The following is a 15955-nucleotide window of genomic DNA, read 5'->3' as shown; positions in this document are numbered from 1 at the left end:
ATTTTATGGTATATTTATCTGAAAACTGATTAGGTATGATTAAATTAGATTAAAATAAGCCAATTAAAGAGTTTGCCATATTTACCATTTTGCCACTATCTCATATACACACACTTGAGCCTTATGTACACACTTGAAGAACATTTTGCTCAGCCATTTTGAGCACATCACCGACCTTGAGGGAGAAAGGGAGAGAATAGAGTTGTTCTTGGGGGTTTGGCTTAGTCAACTTGAAGAATTGAAGGGTAATTACTAATTTGAGCTCCCTCACTCCTAATTCTACACCCAAGGTAGGACATCCATCTTCTTGTTGCTGTTCTTGAGTTCATTCTTGCATGATTCATGTTAATTTGTAGAGCTAAGTCATGATTTGGTCCATAAATGAGGGATTGAAGATCATTTCTTGCATGCATGTTGGTATTGTTGCATTTTGAGGTTGATTACATGGACATTGGTACATGCATGCTCATATTGTTGTTATAGACCATGTTTCCATCTGATTTGAAAAGAAATGAGCTCTTTTGAAACAGCTTTGAAGCTTTAATTTGGTTTAAAACTCATGCATGACATGTTTGAATGTTGTTCTTGAAAATGGGTTTGAATATGGTTTTATTTGACTCACCTTTGGGGCTTGAATTCATGAATTGAGCTTTGAAACTTGTTATACATTGAATTTAATGATGTTTTCCAGATTTTGGGCCCAAGAGGTCGAGTTTGGAGTGGTTGAATGCTTGGTTTGAGCTTGGGAGGCAAATCTGGAAATTCCAGATTTGGCTTCCTCGCTCGAGCGAAGGATTCCCCGCTCGAGCGAGCACCTTTGTCCAGGGCTCCGCTCGAGCGACCATCGAGCGACCATCGCGCGTAAAATTTCAGCATCCAGTACTTTTACTGTTTTGCAGACCGCTCGAGCGAAGGATTACTCGCTCGAGCGAAGCCTTTGATTTTGGACTTACGCTCGAGCGTAGAAAGTCTCGCTCGAGCGAGGCTCCTATTTTCAGCAAACTTTGCGAAATGTTTTCTAAGTGTATTTTTGTATCCTCATCCCATCCTAGGCATTCTTAGGCCTAGTTTAAGGCATCTTGACGAGGATGTCATTGTAGAACACACCAAGGCAAATTAGGGATTAAGTTATGAGATTTCCCAACTGTGTAGCTTAGTGTGTTCAACCTGTTAACTGTGTAGGGTTGGCGACTGGGGAGACACGCTCTAGCATACTGTAGCCCAGAACTCTGTGAGTAACAATTGTGTAAAGATATGTTCAACTGATTATCTTCTGAATACTGAACTGAACTGTTTACTGAACTGGTATTATTTACTGAATGAATGTATGTCCTTTATTTCTGAACTGTACTGTGGCATCCTTAGTATCTACGGTTTACTGTTACTGTTACTGTCACAGAGATCTCTGTCGGTTTCCTTGTGAAACCACTACTGTTTACTGACTGATGGCCATCATTACTGTTCGGTCTTTTAAGACCTACTGTTACTGTTATGCTAATGGATGTACCACATATGACTGTTTACTGTACTGAGCAACTGAATTACTGATTGAAATGAACTGTTTTCATTACTGTAAGGACATTCATTCTAAACCCCTTTACGCTTTATGTTATTCACTGGGCTTTAGCTCACTGCTCATATATATATGTAGGTGTACAGGCACCAGAACGGAGCTAGGAGCGTCAGGGTAACTCCAGTTTTGTCAAGCCAGCCTTTGTGCCTCACTGCGAGGTTCCGAGCCTACTGTTAAGGCTTAGGGGTGCTTTAGAATTTCCCCCTTTTTGTACTGTTTCACTGTTTTGTATAGACTGACTGTTTACTGTACTGTTATACAGGGATTAGGTCCCTGTACTGTGTGACTGTTAATTTTGTATACTGTGTTGTACAGACGGAATGTTTTCTGTACCGCTATCTAGGGTTGAGTCCCTAGATTGAATGAATGTCATTATTGTACGTACTGTTTATGTATAAATGTGTGAAAACCCTTTTTGCATACAGACTGTCACAGCTCAATGGACACTATTTATTTACTGTATTGGCTTCCGCCAGGCCCTGTACTCTGTTTTACTGTATTACTGTTCTGCAGGCCTTCGGTAATCTCGGATTACTGGCCGGTTACGGTACTAAACCCATAGGGCCGGGTTTGGGTCGTGACAGTGGGCCTTTGGGAAGTGTTTTTTTTTTTTGGGGTTAAAAACACACTAAAAGACAAAATTGGTTAAAAAATCAAAAAAACAAATTCAGACAAAATGTTACATCAAATCCATAATTATTTCACTTTTTCTCTCTCAAATATCACATCTAACTACACAAAAACCTAACTATCTTCCCAAACACAAAAATTTTAACCTCCTAAAATAATCAAAAACTAAAAAAACCTACTAAAATAACAATTTCCCAAACACCCATATAAGATACAACTAAGACTCTTCGTTTGTGTTTCTGAATAAATTTATGAGACAATTTTGAATTTTTAACACCACTGGTAAAATCCCTTCACAATATTTGTCAAGTGAGTTAAATACTAAGTTATCAAAAAAAATAAAAAAAATAATTCCTTTTACAAGTCTTGGATTACGAAAAATGGGATTTGGTGGTAAACTTTTTACTGTCTAATTTCTCTTTCAAAATGACAAGAATTATATGGATCATTTCAAAATCGCCTAATATTTTAAAACATTGTTATTTTACTATATATATATATATATATATATATATATATATGTATATATCATATTTGCAAACACTTTTCTCTCATCTCAATCTCTCTTCTCTCTGTCTTACTCTCTGTACCACTGTTGCTCTCCATCGGTACCACCGACGCTCTCCATAAGCACCACTGGCAAAACGCTTCCTATACCATCTTTATCACCATTGTTGCTTGTCTCGTCTATGATATCAAATCTGAGATCATTCACCGTCATTGTCGTCGAAAATTACAATTTGTAGTTAGCGAATCTCAAATTTGAAATCCTTCACTCTCTCTCTCTCGGGTTCTAACGGTTCATGCCCTTTGTGTATGTGTATTACGCTCGCTCTCTCTCTCTTATTCTTCATCTTCTTCTTCTTTTCATGATACTCTATTTTCAAACTCTGTCGCTTTATCTCTCTCTCTCTGTCTCTTCTTTTCATGATACTTTGTTTTTCAAACAATAAAATTTTACTCTAGTTCATGATTTTTTTTTTTTTGATCGGCAAAGAAAATCTTTGATGAAACATACAAAGTATGGAAGATTACATCAATAAAGAGGAGCTTGGGGCTAGAAAAGCACCAAGCGCCAGTTGGTGAGAAACCAACAAAAAGAGAGAAAGAGAAAGGACAACAAACAGAAGCAAAAAACACAGAGCCAATCCCAAGCAGAATCCTCACTAAGCACAGAGCCATATCCTCACATAGAAGTAGACATTACCCATTTCTGATCAATTCAATCCTCACTAAACCAGCCATCCATTTCTGATCAAGTTCAGAGCCACAGCCTACCTATACAATTCAATCCATTTGCCTTCAGATGATCGCAGAAACAGAACAAAACGAGTGACAGAGAACAACCTTCTCATTTCTGAAGCAGAAGCAATTAACCAGATGAAACAATTGACCAGCCTTCCCATTTCCAGGTGAAGACAATTAACCAGCCTACCCATTTGCATTCCAAATGAAAACATCAGATATACTTCAGATTGCAGAACAAGCTTCAGAACAAGCAGACTGCACAACAGATATAGCACACCAAAACCTAGAATACACAGACTACAAGCAGATTCAACACTACAACACACATCAGTTCCTCACACAGATGCAAAGCTACTCAGAACATCACATAACAGAACACTTGCCTCTTACCATGCAAGCCATTCGGCCAGAGCACAGACCAAACAACCCTTACAGCATCATCTGATCTGATGAAGACCAAACATAGCATATGCAGCAGAAGGACTCCAAACATAGCAGAATAACAGATTCAACAGATGAACTCCAAAAACACCCAACAGTAATCAAGCTCACTATGGAGACCCACCAAAGCACCCAACGGATGCAACCCACCAAAAAGCACCCAGCAGCAACCAATCTCACCCAACACAAAACACCTCACAGAGAAGCAAATCAAAAGGTAAAGACCAACTGTGGATTCAAGAATGAAAATTGATTTGATTCCATTTGAAAACTAAATCATCAATAGAGAATGGGAAGTTCTTAATAGATGCTTTCAACCAAAAAGATGCCCTGATTTTGATTAATTCACACAATCGTAATAAATTGGGTTGAATCTCAAAGAAGACACATTCGTTCCTGTGCTTCCAAAGAGACCACAGAATAATAAGGGGAAAGGCTCTGCAAATAAGCCTAACAAAGCTTTTCAATCTAACGCCCAACCACCAATTGAGAAGGCCATCCACAGAGTTATTGATGCACCAGTAGAACCCCCAATCAGGAATAAAAGAAGACCAGATTCGCCAAGAAAAGGGGCAAAGAAGAAGAACATGAACTGCAGATTCAGATTCAGTTCTGTAGAAGGGGCAAAGAATAGAAACCCTGCTGTCCAGAATGCCAATTCTTTGCAAAAATTCTGCAGATTTGACTTTGTTTTTCCATGCCAGCCAACAGAAAAATGACACCTTGGGGGGAGTGGTTCTATTCCAAATGGATTTACAGATTCTGAGATTGGGGCCGAAATTAGAGCTACTAAGGGAGTAAAGAGAGGACACAGAGAACTCACTGTTACTTGTAGATGCGCAAGCCCAGGACAAACAATCTGCTCTATCAAGACTCAGAGAAGGAACTGAGGAAAGGACACCAAGCAATCTAGCTTCTTCAGTCAATTCCCATACATATAACACTCTTCTATGGGGTAAAATCCAATCACTTGAGTTGATTTTTCTTGCAAAGAATTGGTAAAAAGATCATTCTTTATCAGTTGAGAGATTAAAGAGATGTGGAAAATCGATCTTAAGACAAGAGTTACCACACCACCTATTATGCCAAAATTTGATTCTATTTCCATTTCCCACTTTAATAATGCAGTTGCCCAAGTAGAAGTTGTAAATAATACTGCTATGAGACCCAATAGAGATGATGTCCTTCCACAGTCTGGAATGTTCGTAAGAGGACTTCATTGGTGGAAACCAACACAGCTCATCAATCTTATATTTACTACAGATAGCTCTCCTTCAAAGAGCATTGATTTGAGTTCCAAATTTTCACCACCATTTGAGTAGCAAGCAAGCATTGACATCTCTGATCCTTCGGATACCTAGCCCCCCTTGATCTGTGCTCCTTGTGACCTCCACCCATTTCACAAGGTGAACTTTCCTTTTAATGGCATTATCACCCCATAAAAAGTTAGCCTCAATCTTTTCAATATCTCTAGCCACGCCTTCAGGCATCTTGAATAAAGAAAGAAAGTACACTGGTAGACTGGATAAAGTAGACTTGATCAAAGTTAGTCTTCCTGCAAATGACAACATTTTCCTCTTCCACCCGGAAAGTCTAGCTTTAAATTTGTCAATCACAGGCTTCCAAGTAGATTTCCTACTAGGGTTAGCACCAAGGGACAGCCCCAAAAATTTGATAGGAAGGTTATGCACTTTATAATTTAAAAGCCTTGCAAAAGAGAGCAGAAGTGCATCATCCACACCAACACCACATACCACACTTTTGTGGAAATTAATTCTGAGACCAGAGAGAACTTCAAAGCATTTGAGAATTCTTTTGACCAGGACCATTTGATCCCAATCTGCTTCAGAAAAAAGAATCGAGTCATCGACAAATTGTAGGTGAGATAAGAGAACATCATTAGCCCAAACTAACACACCTTTGAGAATGCCAAGATTAAGTGCTCTGCCCAAAAGTATATTAAGCCCTTCAGATACTATATTGAACAGGAAAGGTAAAAGCGGATCACCCTGCCTAAGACCTCGTTCAGGTGAGAATTCCTTTGTTGGTGATCCATTCACAAGAATCGAAATTCTAGCTGTAGAGACACATGCTTTCATCCAGGAAGTCCATTGAGATCCAAAACCAAAACTAGACAACAATGAGAATAGGAATTCCCAATTTACAGAGTCGAAGGCTTTCTCAAAATCCAATTTTAAAATCAGACCTTGTTTCTTGGCTTTCTTCCATCCATCCACCACTTCATTGGCAATGAATACCCCATCAATGATATTTCTCCCTCCTATAAAAGCCGTTTGAGTTTCACCGATAATAGTGGGTAACACTGGCTTCAATCTATGTGTTAGCACTTTTGCTAAAATTTTGTATAAAGAACTTACAAGGCTAATGGGTCGATAATCAGACAGATTAATGGGATTTTCCAACTTAGGGATGAGAGTAATAAACGTACTATTAATACCATATGTGAGCGTACTATTCTGATGGAATTCTTTAAAAAATTGCATAATCTCAGGCTTCAAGATCTTCCAAAATTTCTGATAGCACAACAGATTGAACCCATCAGGGCCTGGGGCTTTGTTGCTATTGCAATCTTTAATTGCAGCTAATACCTCAGCGTCAGTGAACTCTAGAACAAGGAAATGAGAAACAAAATCTGCCTCTATGGTCTTGAACACCCCTCCCAAAACAGGTCTTTTAATCCAATCTTCAGTAAAATGAGTCTTGAAATGTTGAAAAACCTCATGCTTGACCCTGCTAGGCTCCTCATGGGACACTCCATTGATAGAAATAGAGTTAAGCAGATTTCTACTCTATCTGAGATTGGCAGAGACATGAAAGAACCTAATATTCTTATCCTCATTCAGAGTCTAGTTCAGTCTGGACTTTTGATGCCATAACCACTCCACCATTCTGTAAAGCTTCCACACTTCTTGTCTGACCATTCTTCTTCGTATCTTTTCTGAATCTAGCAGTGCTCTATCCTCTGCTATAATATCCAATGTATGCAACTCCTCCTTTGAAGCCTTAAGTTTGGATGTGACATTACCAAACACCTCAATATTCTATTTTTTTAATTCTATCTTTAGGTGCTTGAATTTTTGAATAAGCCTGAATCCTGCCCACCTAGAGAAAGAACTGTTGTTCCAGCAATTGATAAAGAGGTCTGAGAAGCTTAGGTGTAAGGTCCAAGCCTTTAAAAATCTGAAAGGACGAGGCCCCCAATCTCTTTCATCTTCCATCATCAACAAGGGGCAGTGATCTGAGATTAATCTAGGCAGGCCCCAAAGCTTCATTCTAAAGTTGACCATCCACTCCGGACTAAGTAAGACTCTATCAATTCGGCTCCACTTTTCAGAATCCTGGGCATTACACCAAGTGAATTTCCTTCTATATAGAGGTAGATCATTGAGCTCACATTTCCCAATAAAATCATTCAATTGTTTCATCCCTCTGTCTCTTCTGTAACAGCCTACCCTCTTCCCAATATGTCTGATCTCATTGAAGTCACCTCCCATGCACCAAGGATCAGGAAAGAAGACCTTGAGCTTTAATATATCTTCTCAAAAATTGGCTCTAGCACTAACATCATTGGGTGCATATATGTTCAACAAAACACAATTAAAGGAGTTGTACAGAGAGCCAAAGAGTAATATGTACCTCCTATTACAGCAGTAGCCAAATAGTTGGAAAATAGCAGGATCCCAAATGCATAGGAGCCCACCCGCAGATCTATCAGGGTCTATAGACATATATTCCATGTTTCTGTTTCCCCAAAGCCCCTTTACAACATTTTCTGAAACCACTGTTTTCTTGGTCTCTTGAAAGAAAACAATATCAATAAGTCTATCCTTTAGAACGCATTTGATTCTACCATTTTTCTCAGGTTTTCCCAAACCCCTAATATTCCAGAAGAGTAGCTTCATCAAGAAACAAAGAAATACACTCAAGGCACCCATCTACAGCATATTACTGCTGAGCCTTCCCATCCTTGATAATTCTCTCCCGGTCTTGAAACTCTAGATCAATGATCTTGCTTAGAACAACATCTTCCATCCCATTAAAGTTGATTCCTAGGGATTTCCCCAGATGCATTGTGTCTTTAGCTTCTTGGAGGAGACAGTGGTTGAAAGATGAAGAACTTCCAGACAGATCCGAATATGCAAGAGCAGATGCAGCTGGTCTGAAAATGACATTCTTGGAGGATTGCTTATGAACTGTAGCAACCTTGTAGCCATGAATTCTAGAAAAGCTAGAAAATCCTTCAAGCTTAGATTTATTTTTTCCCTTTTTCTTCGTAAATTGCTGGAGTTTTGAATTGGGGTAAGGGGTCAAAAAACTCTTCCCAGCAGAGAGATTAGGCCCAGCAGATTGCATGTGAAGAATGGATGAGGCCAAAGAAACAAAATTGCCATGTTTGGTACTAACCACTTCCTTGGGCCTATTAGAAGGACCACAATCTGAGAACTTATTTAAAGAATGGTCCAAAACCACTTCCAAATTAATGCCAAGCCCAAAGTCTTTTCTGGACTCCATTGCTGATAACCCTTCCAAATTAGTGCCATTCCAGGCCCATCACCATCTTCATTGAAGTTTTTGATAAACCTGGGTGTATAGACTTGAGGGATACACCTAAGATTGTCATCATTGCTTTTTGAATTGCGATCTGACCTTTCCAACAGAGGCTCCTCAACGCTTGTTTCCTTCTCTTTGCTGTAACCTCCTACAGCTAGTGTCTCCTCAACAATAGTATCCACTACCTCACCTATGTGACTGACAGAGAGCCCCTACCGTTGAGCTACCGCTCCATTACCGACGTTCTTAATTCTAACATCTGCTCCTCAAACATTTCTAGTCTCCTTACTGTAGCAATTTTCGATGGAGCTGAACTCCTCCAAACCGTTGTGGTCCAAGTAATCGGAGAAAACTGGATGATCTTCACAGATTAGAACGGGATGTGAACTTCCATTACACTTCAAATTGACAGTTCTATTGATATATTCCATACACCCAGTGACCACTCTAATTCTAGCATGAGAGAATAACTTTGGTTGACATAAGTCACCCTCTAAACTAAGAACAGAACCCCATGTGCGCCCAATGTTATTTAGAGTATTTCTATTCTATAGATTCAGTGGTATGCCAAAGCATCTCAGCCATACACATCTCTCAGGTTGTAAATGAAAGCCAGGTTTCCATTCCGACACGGAAAGACTCTAGTCCTTGAACCAATCTTTGAGTTGGCTGATGTTTGAATGCAGTTTCGCTTAAGATTTAAAAGATAATATTATATCACGACCTCCCCCTTTTCTGACCACTACCTGCTCCAACCCTTTCTCCTTCAGGGCTTTTGAAATAATGTGAGTGGGATATTCTGTATTGAATCTGATGATTACATTGTCATATAGCGAACCGTTGCCTTCTTCAAAGGCTTGAATCTCCATGCTTTCTTCCCCAGTCGTTGAAGGAATGTCCCATTTTAGTACCTCTGCGAAAGATCTATGACCCACTAATGCAGCTTTTCTACTAAAGTTGTTTGTGTGAGGGGCCCTTCTGGAATGCTGAGGCTTCCCCCTTCCCTGTTCACCTCTGTTATTTCTATCATATGCAGCAACTTTGACCTCCAGCACCTTATCATCCACCAAAAGGCCGTTACATTTTTCAATGGCAACAGCTGCTGCTACTTGACAGTCATATCTCACAAACCCAAAGCGTGAGTTTGTCGCTTGCCTTCTTTTGTATGGGATAAATGCTTCCTTCACAATCCCAAAATTTGAAAATAGTTTGAACAAAGCCTTTGCAGCCATTGCTGAGGGTATGTTGTCCACGAAAACAGTAACAACTCCATGCCTTGCTTCATTACCTTGTGCTCCACCTCCTCTCCTTTGTCTCAGCACCGGGATCCAACCCCCACCTCTACTCATGTTGAATCTTACTCTGGTTCATGATGCAGCCATCTGCCCGTAAATTCATCCTCGCAGTATGTTTCAGAATAAAATTTTACTCTGAATCAGAGTAAAACATAGTAAACTTTACTTTGATTTAGAGTAAAGTTTATTATGATTCAAAATACAATTTTACTATCATTAAGAATATTAGCTTGTCATTAACTAAAATAAAATTTTACTGTTACGAAAAACAAAGTACATAATGAACAAATCAAAGTAAAATTTTACTTTTAGATCTATGAACAAAAAAAAAACTCCTGATTTTTCATTTCATTTTCTTGATTTCTCTTTTTTTTCTTTTCTTTTTTTTTAATATCAAATTTAAGTTCATTTATCTTAAATCTGAAGTTATTGATCTCAAATATGAGTTCGTAAGTATCAAATCTGAGATGGTGGTGGTTTGACGGTAAAAATAGTGGTCGCCAGCCGACGGTAAGGATAAGCGATGACGGCAGATGATGAAGATGGTAGAGGCGATGAACAACCATCAAGTTGGTGAATAAAGAGAGTACTGTAAAAGAAAGAAAATAAATAGAGAGTATGATGATCAAATAAAATATTCAAATAACAAATTTGTTCCTTCATATAAAACTTTATAATTATAAAGAAGTTTTAAAAGTACTAATTTTTTTTTTGTCCTTTTATCAAGAAAAGAAAACTAAGAGGGGTTTATAATCAAATTTTCCTTACAAGGAGTTCTAAACACATAATGCGAACATATCACAACTATAAATATAAATATTTTTTATCTCACATTTTATACATTCTGTATTTGAAACTTTATGTATTTTTAGTACTACTAACGAAAATTCTTCATTTCAAGAATGAAGAGGAAAAGAAACGAATGGTGAGAAAGAGAGGTCTAAAAAAGCGAAAGCTGGCTGGAAGACAGACCAACAGAGGGAACATTTCACGCCTATTCATGTCGGGGCTATCAACATTGCACATCAGCAATTTTGGTATAGATTGATGATTTATTTACACAATTTTTCTTCCGAGTCTCTCCAAAATGAAATTGTTATCGATAAGAGTCTGATTTTTTTTTTAATAATTGTCTCATTCCGTAGGATTCGGAAGAAAAAAATTGTGTTAATGAATCATTACTATTTTGATATATCACAATAACTGTTTTCACAGCCTATTACGTCCTCTGACCCAAACTTGACACACTATAATAGTGAGAGAGAAGAGAGAGAGATTGCTTTATTGCCCTTCTTCTGATTACTGGTGGTTTCTATTTGCTTTATTCGTTTATAGTCTTGGTCCTTGCAAAAAGCAAATTCTCTGGATTCCTTTCTTTTTAGACTATTATTATCATCAACTCACACTTGTGTTACAATAACATTTATGTAGTTATATTACAAGATTTGCAAAAAACATTATTCTCTACACATAAAAGGGACGAATACTATACAAATTAACAACAGTTATAATTTTTTTTGTTGTCATGTGATATGCAGTAATAAAATTTTAATAACTAAAATCGGGTTCACGAGAATAATATATATTTTTTGATCGGCCACGAGAATAATATATGATAATACCGAGTTTATTTGAGTAATTATATGTTTATTATTATTTGGATAGATCATTTATATTTCAAGTTTTCTATATGCACGTAATTTGATTACAACCCTCTTATATGGAGTAAAACTCTGTTCTGTGTTCTTTTCTTTTCTATTCTCTTTTGTTTCCTTTATTGGTTTCTCACCAATTTAGGGTCTTGTGCTATCTGCTCTTCTCTCTTTGTTGATGTAAGTTTTGTATGTTATACTTTCTTCATCAATAAAGTTTTCTTTTGTTGATCAAAAAAAAAACTCATACATTTAACTAGTCACAATTCATCTGAAAGTGTTGCATCTAATTTTGTGATCAAATTTTATACACTTAAAATTATATTTTATATTTATCATTTGATATGACATATTCTATTATATTATTGATTCAATAAATCTCCCCCACATAACATTAATTTTTAAAAAATTTAAAGTGTATAGTAAATGGTATACACACATAAGGCAGATCAAACCAATACATCCAAGAGGAAAGAAGGTTTCCAAAAGTAACAACACTACAGACTCACCTTTATTAATTAGAATTTATTTATCTAGAAAAAGAAAATTAATAGTTTAAATTTGTTTTACTTATAGATTCCACACTTCATTAATTTAATCTCTACCATACAAACACATTGAGGATAAATTATAAATTCATAAGAGTGAGTTCCTAACATTTTTCTTCCAAAAGAAGAAGAAAAATACATCATTTTTTTTTTGGTGACTTATTGATATTTAACCTATTGCCTATGTCTCTCTCGCAGACAATATAAACAAAACACTATGCATTATAAAATTGTATTTTAAATTTTATTCCAAAAATAAGGTGGATAATATAAATTTAAAATTAACGAAATATTAATTACACTTAAAATAATTGTAATTTATAAATATAATTTTTTAAATACTTTTTCTGAATGGTTAGTATTATTAAAGAACATATGACAATCCTTCACTTCGATTTGTTTGAAATGCATGGTTTTGAGTAGAATTTTGGCGTTTTGCAGACACTTTGTCTCAATCTCTTCAATTCCCACTCTCAAAACAAACAAATAAGTACGTCCATACTACTTATTACAAAATCATTTTTAACAGTAGTATCATGATGTGCTGCTCTCTCCCTCACTTTCTGTCATCACATGTCATATAAAAAAAATTTTATTTATACATAAAATTTATATAAAAAATATTATAAAAATAATGTAACAATAATATTATTATAAATATAAATTATTTTTATAGACATTTTATTTTAAGATGAAAGATACTTATTAAACGATATCATTATTTATAAATTTTTGTATAAATTTTTAATTTACAAATCATTACTCATATTATATAAATACGTACAAATACATAAGTCCTTAAGAACACTTTCTTGGAGAGCTGAAATAATCTAGAACCAACTTTTCCCTAGTTCTACAAATCTGAGTCAAGGGCACCTTGGAATTTGCATTTTGCTTTGTGTAATCATTAGATTATTGTCCAAGATTGAATAGAGCAAGGTTTTTTTTTGGGATCAAGAATAAAGCAAGTTTAATTACATATATTCATGCTAGACTAATGAAGATGCTGCTAAAGAGAGAGAAGAGCATGATCACCTACTATCAAAGTTTCAAAATTAACCTATAATGGAACATTGCTTAGTTCTATTATATATTTGCCGCTTTAAAAGATGATGAATTACATTTCAGTATTGATATCAGTGATATAGCTATATATCGATTGATATTAGACAGTAGTTACCAATATTGAAAATTCAAAGCTCAATACATATCAGTTCATATTTATCAAGCTCATGCCATCAAATCTAAGACAATGTTCTTCAACAATAGGAAAATTTAAAGTAAAACTAACATGTATAGACAATTGGTAACAATTCAAACCAGCTTGCTTTTTTCTAGTGATTTAAGTCAATAATAATTTCAGTTTATACAGCTGAATAATAGGATTTTTGGATTCTGTCTATCCATGCAACTAATTATAATGCCAATGCCTAGAAAAATTAACATGAGAGTAATGTGTTTTCCATGAAAATCAGCTCATTTTAGATAAACAAAATCACAAATCATCGCACACTTTTTTATACCAACACACAATTTTACACTAACACACAACACAAAAGTGCTTCTTAAAAACACATAAAACAAGATAAATAAAACACACATAAGTATATAAAAAACACAAACACTACCAGTTCTTCTTCTCCAGTATGTTATATATGACGATGATGAGACAAGTACTTCCTCAATCAACCCCTCACAATTTCATCGTTGTTTCATTATCTTCACCGGCGATGAAGCTTGAAACTTAAGGTGCTTCAGTCCTTCACTGTAACAGTCATTCAACTTTGTACCAATGGTCTTTAAGAAGAATTCATTCCAGAAATTTCAGTCCAAGTATTCCCACCCAAGTACTGACTATTATTATTATTATTCTCAAAAATACCCATAAACTGTCTTGACAAGTTAAGCCCTCCTCGGTTTTTCTCTTCCATTTGCACCGGAGCAGCCACCAGAGCAACACCAGAACCACCACCACCCAGTGGTGCCACCGTCTCAACCTGTCCCGAAGATCGATTTTGAACAACTTCACTTTGATGATGCGGGTAAAAAATCCCCGGAGTTTCAAGACCGGTCAAGAAAGGCAATCGCCACTGATCAGCTCCTCCTCCACCACCCGATATCTGAAACCCTAAACTCGTCAGCCCAGCACCACCAGTAGCCGCCATTTGTGCCTGAAATCCACCACTAATAATACCCAAATTACCCCCTCCACCGCCATACTGACCTAGGTTTTGTAAAGCCGAATCCATGAAGGGTAATTGTGTAAAATGACTACTAGGCATGTCTGTGTTGTTGTTGCAGCTAGAGGGGCTTGGACTTGGGCTTGTGGATTTAAGCCCTACCACTGCCTTTTGATCGGCTGTGACCTGAGATTTTGAGCTACTACTGTTCTTGATTTTCTTGTTTCTCCGGCAGCCTCCACCCACCGGAACATTCCTTAGAGCACCACCTCGTGTCCAGTACCGGCGACACGTCTTGCAGAAGTGCCGGGGCTGCGTGAGATTGTAGTTATTGAAGTAGCAAAATTTTGTATTGGTTGATTCGCATCGCGGGCACTTAAGTCCTGCCTCTGGCTGAGGAATCTTCGCTATCCGTGCTCGATCAACCATCGAACCAGGTCTGATTGAGCCACCACCACCGCAACCAACACCCACTTGAGGTGGCGGCGGCGGCTGAAACTGAGAATTTTCGCCACCACATACTTCTTGATGGTTTGGTTGCTGTAACTAAAAAAAAAAACCCAAAAATTAAAATAACAAAAAAGAAAGTGAAGAGAAAAAACTAATATCTGGTATATCCAAGAAGAGATTACAAAGGAATATGAATATTATTGATCTTTTTTGAATTAATCTATCTTTTTGATGTGTAAAGAAATTGAAGAAACCTTACCTGGTGCCAATTGGGTTGATCTAAATAGAGTGGAACAGATGAGAAAACCATGTCTTTAAGTTTGGATCCCTCTTTATCTTTTTGTAAAGGTTGGTGGATTGTTTTTTGAAATATATGGTGGAGAATCAAAATCAGAGGTGAAGAATACCAGAGAACTAAGAAAGAGAAAGAGAAAGAGAAAGAGAAAAAGAGAAAGAAGATGAAAGAAAGATAGGTGAAGCTTTCTTTTTAAAAATTTTGTTTTTGCTTTCATTCTTCATTTCTTTTTGTTTTATTGTATTTTTTAGGGTTTTTGAGTGGGCGAAGTTTCTTCGCCTTTAAGCTTCTTTGTTGATATGCAGTGGACCGGGATGAGTTAGTGCTTGGAATAGAAAGAGACTAGTGAGGACTCATGCATGGAGAGAGACAAGGACGGAGGTGCGGAGGTACAATCACACTCTAATTTTTTTTTTTAAATATTATATATTATATTATAAATTTTAAAATAATTAAAAATTATAAAAATTTGAAATAGTTTCAAGCATAATTTCACACCTTATAATAATGATAATTCTCAATCCGTCTCTGGACAGAGAAAGAGAGAATAGAGTGTACAGACTAGATGGCCATACTGGTGGGGATCACCCCACGTAATTGAATTTCAAATGGAGTAGGGCACAGGTCATATTTGCTCAGGATCAATACCTTTGTCATATGAGCAAACTTTTTTTTTTTTTGGTAAATTACAAAAAAAAAAAAAAAAAAAAAAAAAAACTGGTAGAGATCTCTAAAGTTTTATCCATTTTTTCTACCAAATGTCTCAATTACAAATACACTCATCTCAAATTTTTTTAAAATATAAATTGTTTTTTGTTTTTTTTTTTAATCTGCGAAAATCAGTGATTAGTTGTTAAATTAACACATTAGGAGAATTGAAACTCACACTCATACACCTTGCAAACAAAATCTTGGCCTTACATTCTACTCCTAAAAGTGGAACCCAAGACCTCCCATTTAGGAGAGACTTGCCGGCCAAAGGGCTATAAATTGTTCACAATGGTTCTTGTAATTACATCCCGTTCTTCCAAGTTTTTAATTGCATAACAAATAAACTCTTTTTTATTAATA

At 36.5% G+C, this 15955-nt stretch overlaps 1 protein-coding gene across 2 annotated transcripts; it reads right to left on the bottom strand.

The window, feature by feature from the left end:
* Window positions 1-13417: 13417 nt before the first annotated feature.
* On the bottom strand, window positions 13418-15461 carry LOC114270028 (dof zinc finger protein DOF3.6). 2 transcript variants are annotated; one of them, XM_028211414.2, is made up of 2 exons: window positions 14849-15461; window positions 13418-14685 (listed from the first exon to the last, which is right to left on the bottom strand). In XM_028211414.2, exons 1-2 carry the CDS (start codon window positions 14897-14899, stop codon window positions 13759-13761), a joined length of 978 nt encoding a protein of 325 aa, XP_028067215.2. In that variant the 5' UTR covers window positions 14900-15461; the 3' UTR covers window positions 13418-13758. The 2 variants fall into 2 exon arrangements, with proteins under 2 accessions (XP_028067215.2, XP_082775882.1); XM_082919756.1 differs by having other exon boundaries at window positions 13418-14679; window positions 14849-15187.
* Window positions 15462-15955: the final 494 nt, after the last annotated feature.

This window comes from Camellia sinensis, chromosome 3, assembly GCF_055761805.1.
Source record: "Camellia sinensis isolate YWXY chromosome 3, ASM5576180v1, whole genome shotgun sequence".
Classification (NCBI taxonomy): domain Eukaryota; kingdom Viridiplantae; phylum Streptophyta; class Magnoliopsida; order Ericales; family Theaceae; genus Camellia; species Camellia sinensis.
The sequence above is the reverse complement of the archived record's forward strand: the minus strand, read 5'-3'. Positions and strand labels throughout refer to the sequence as shown.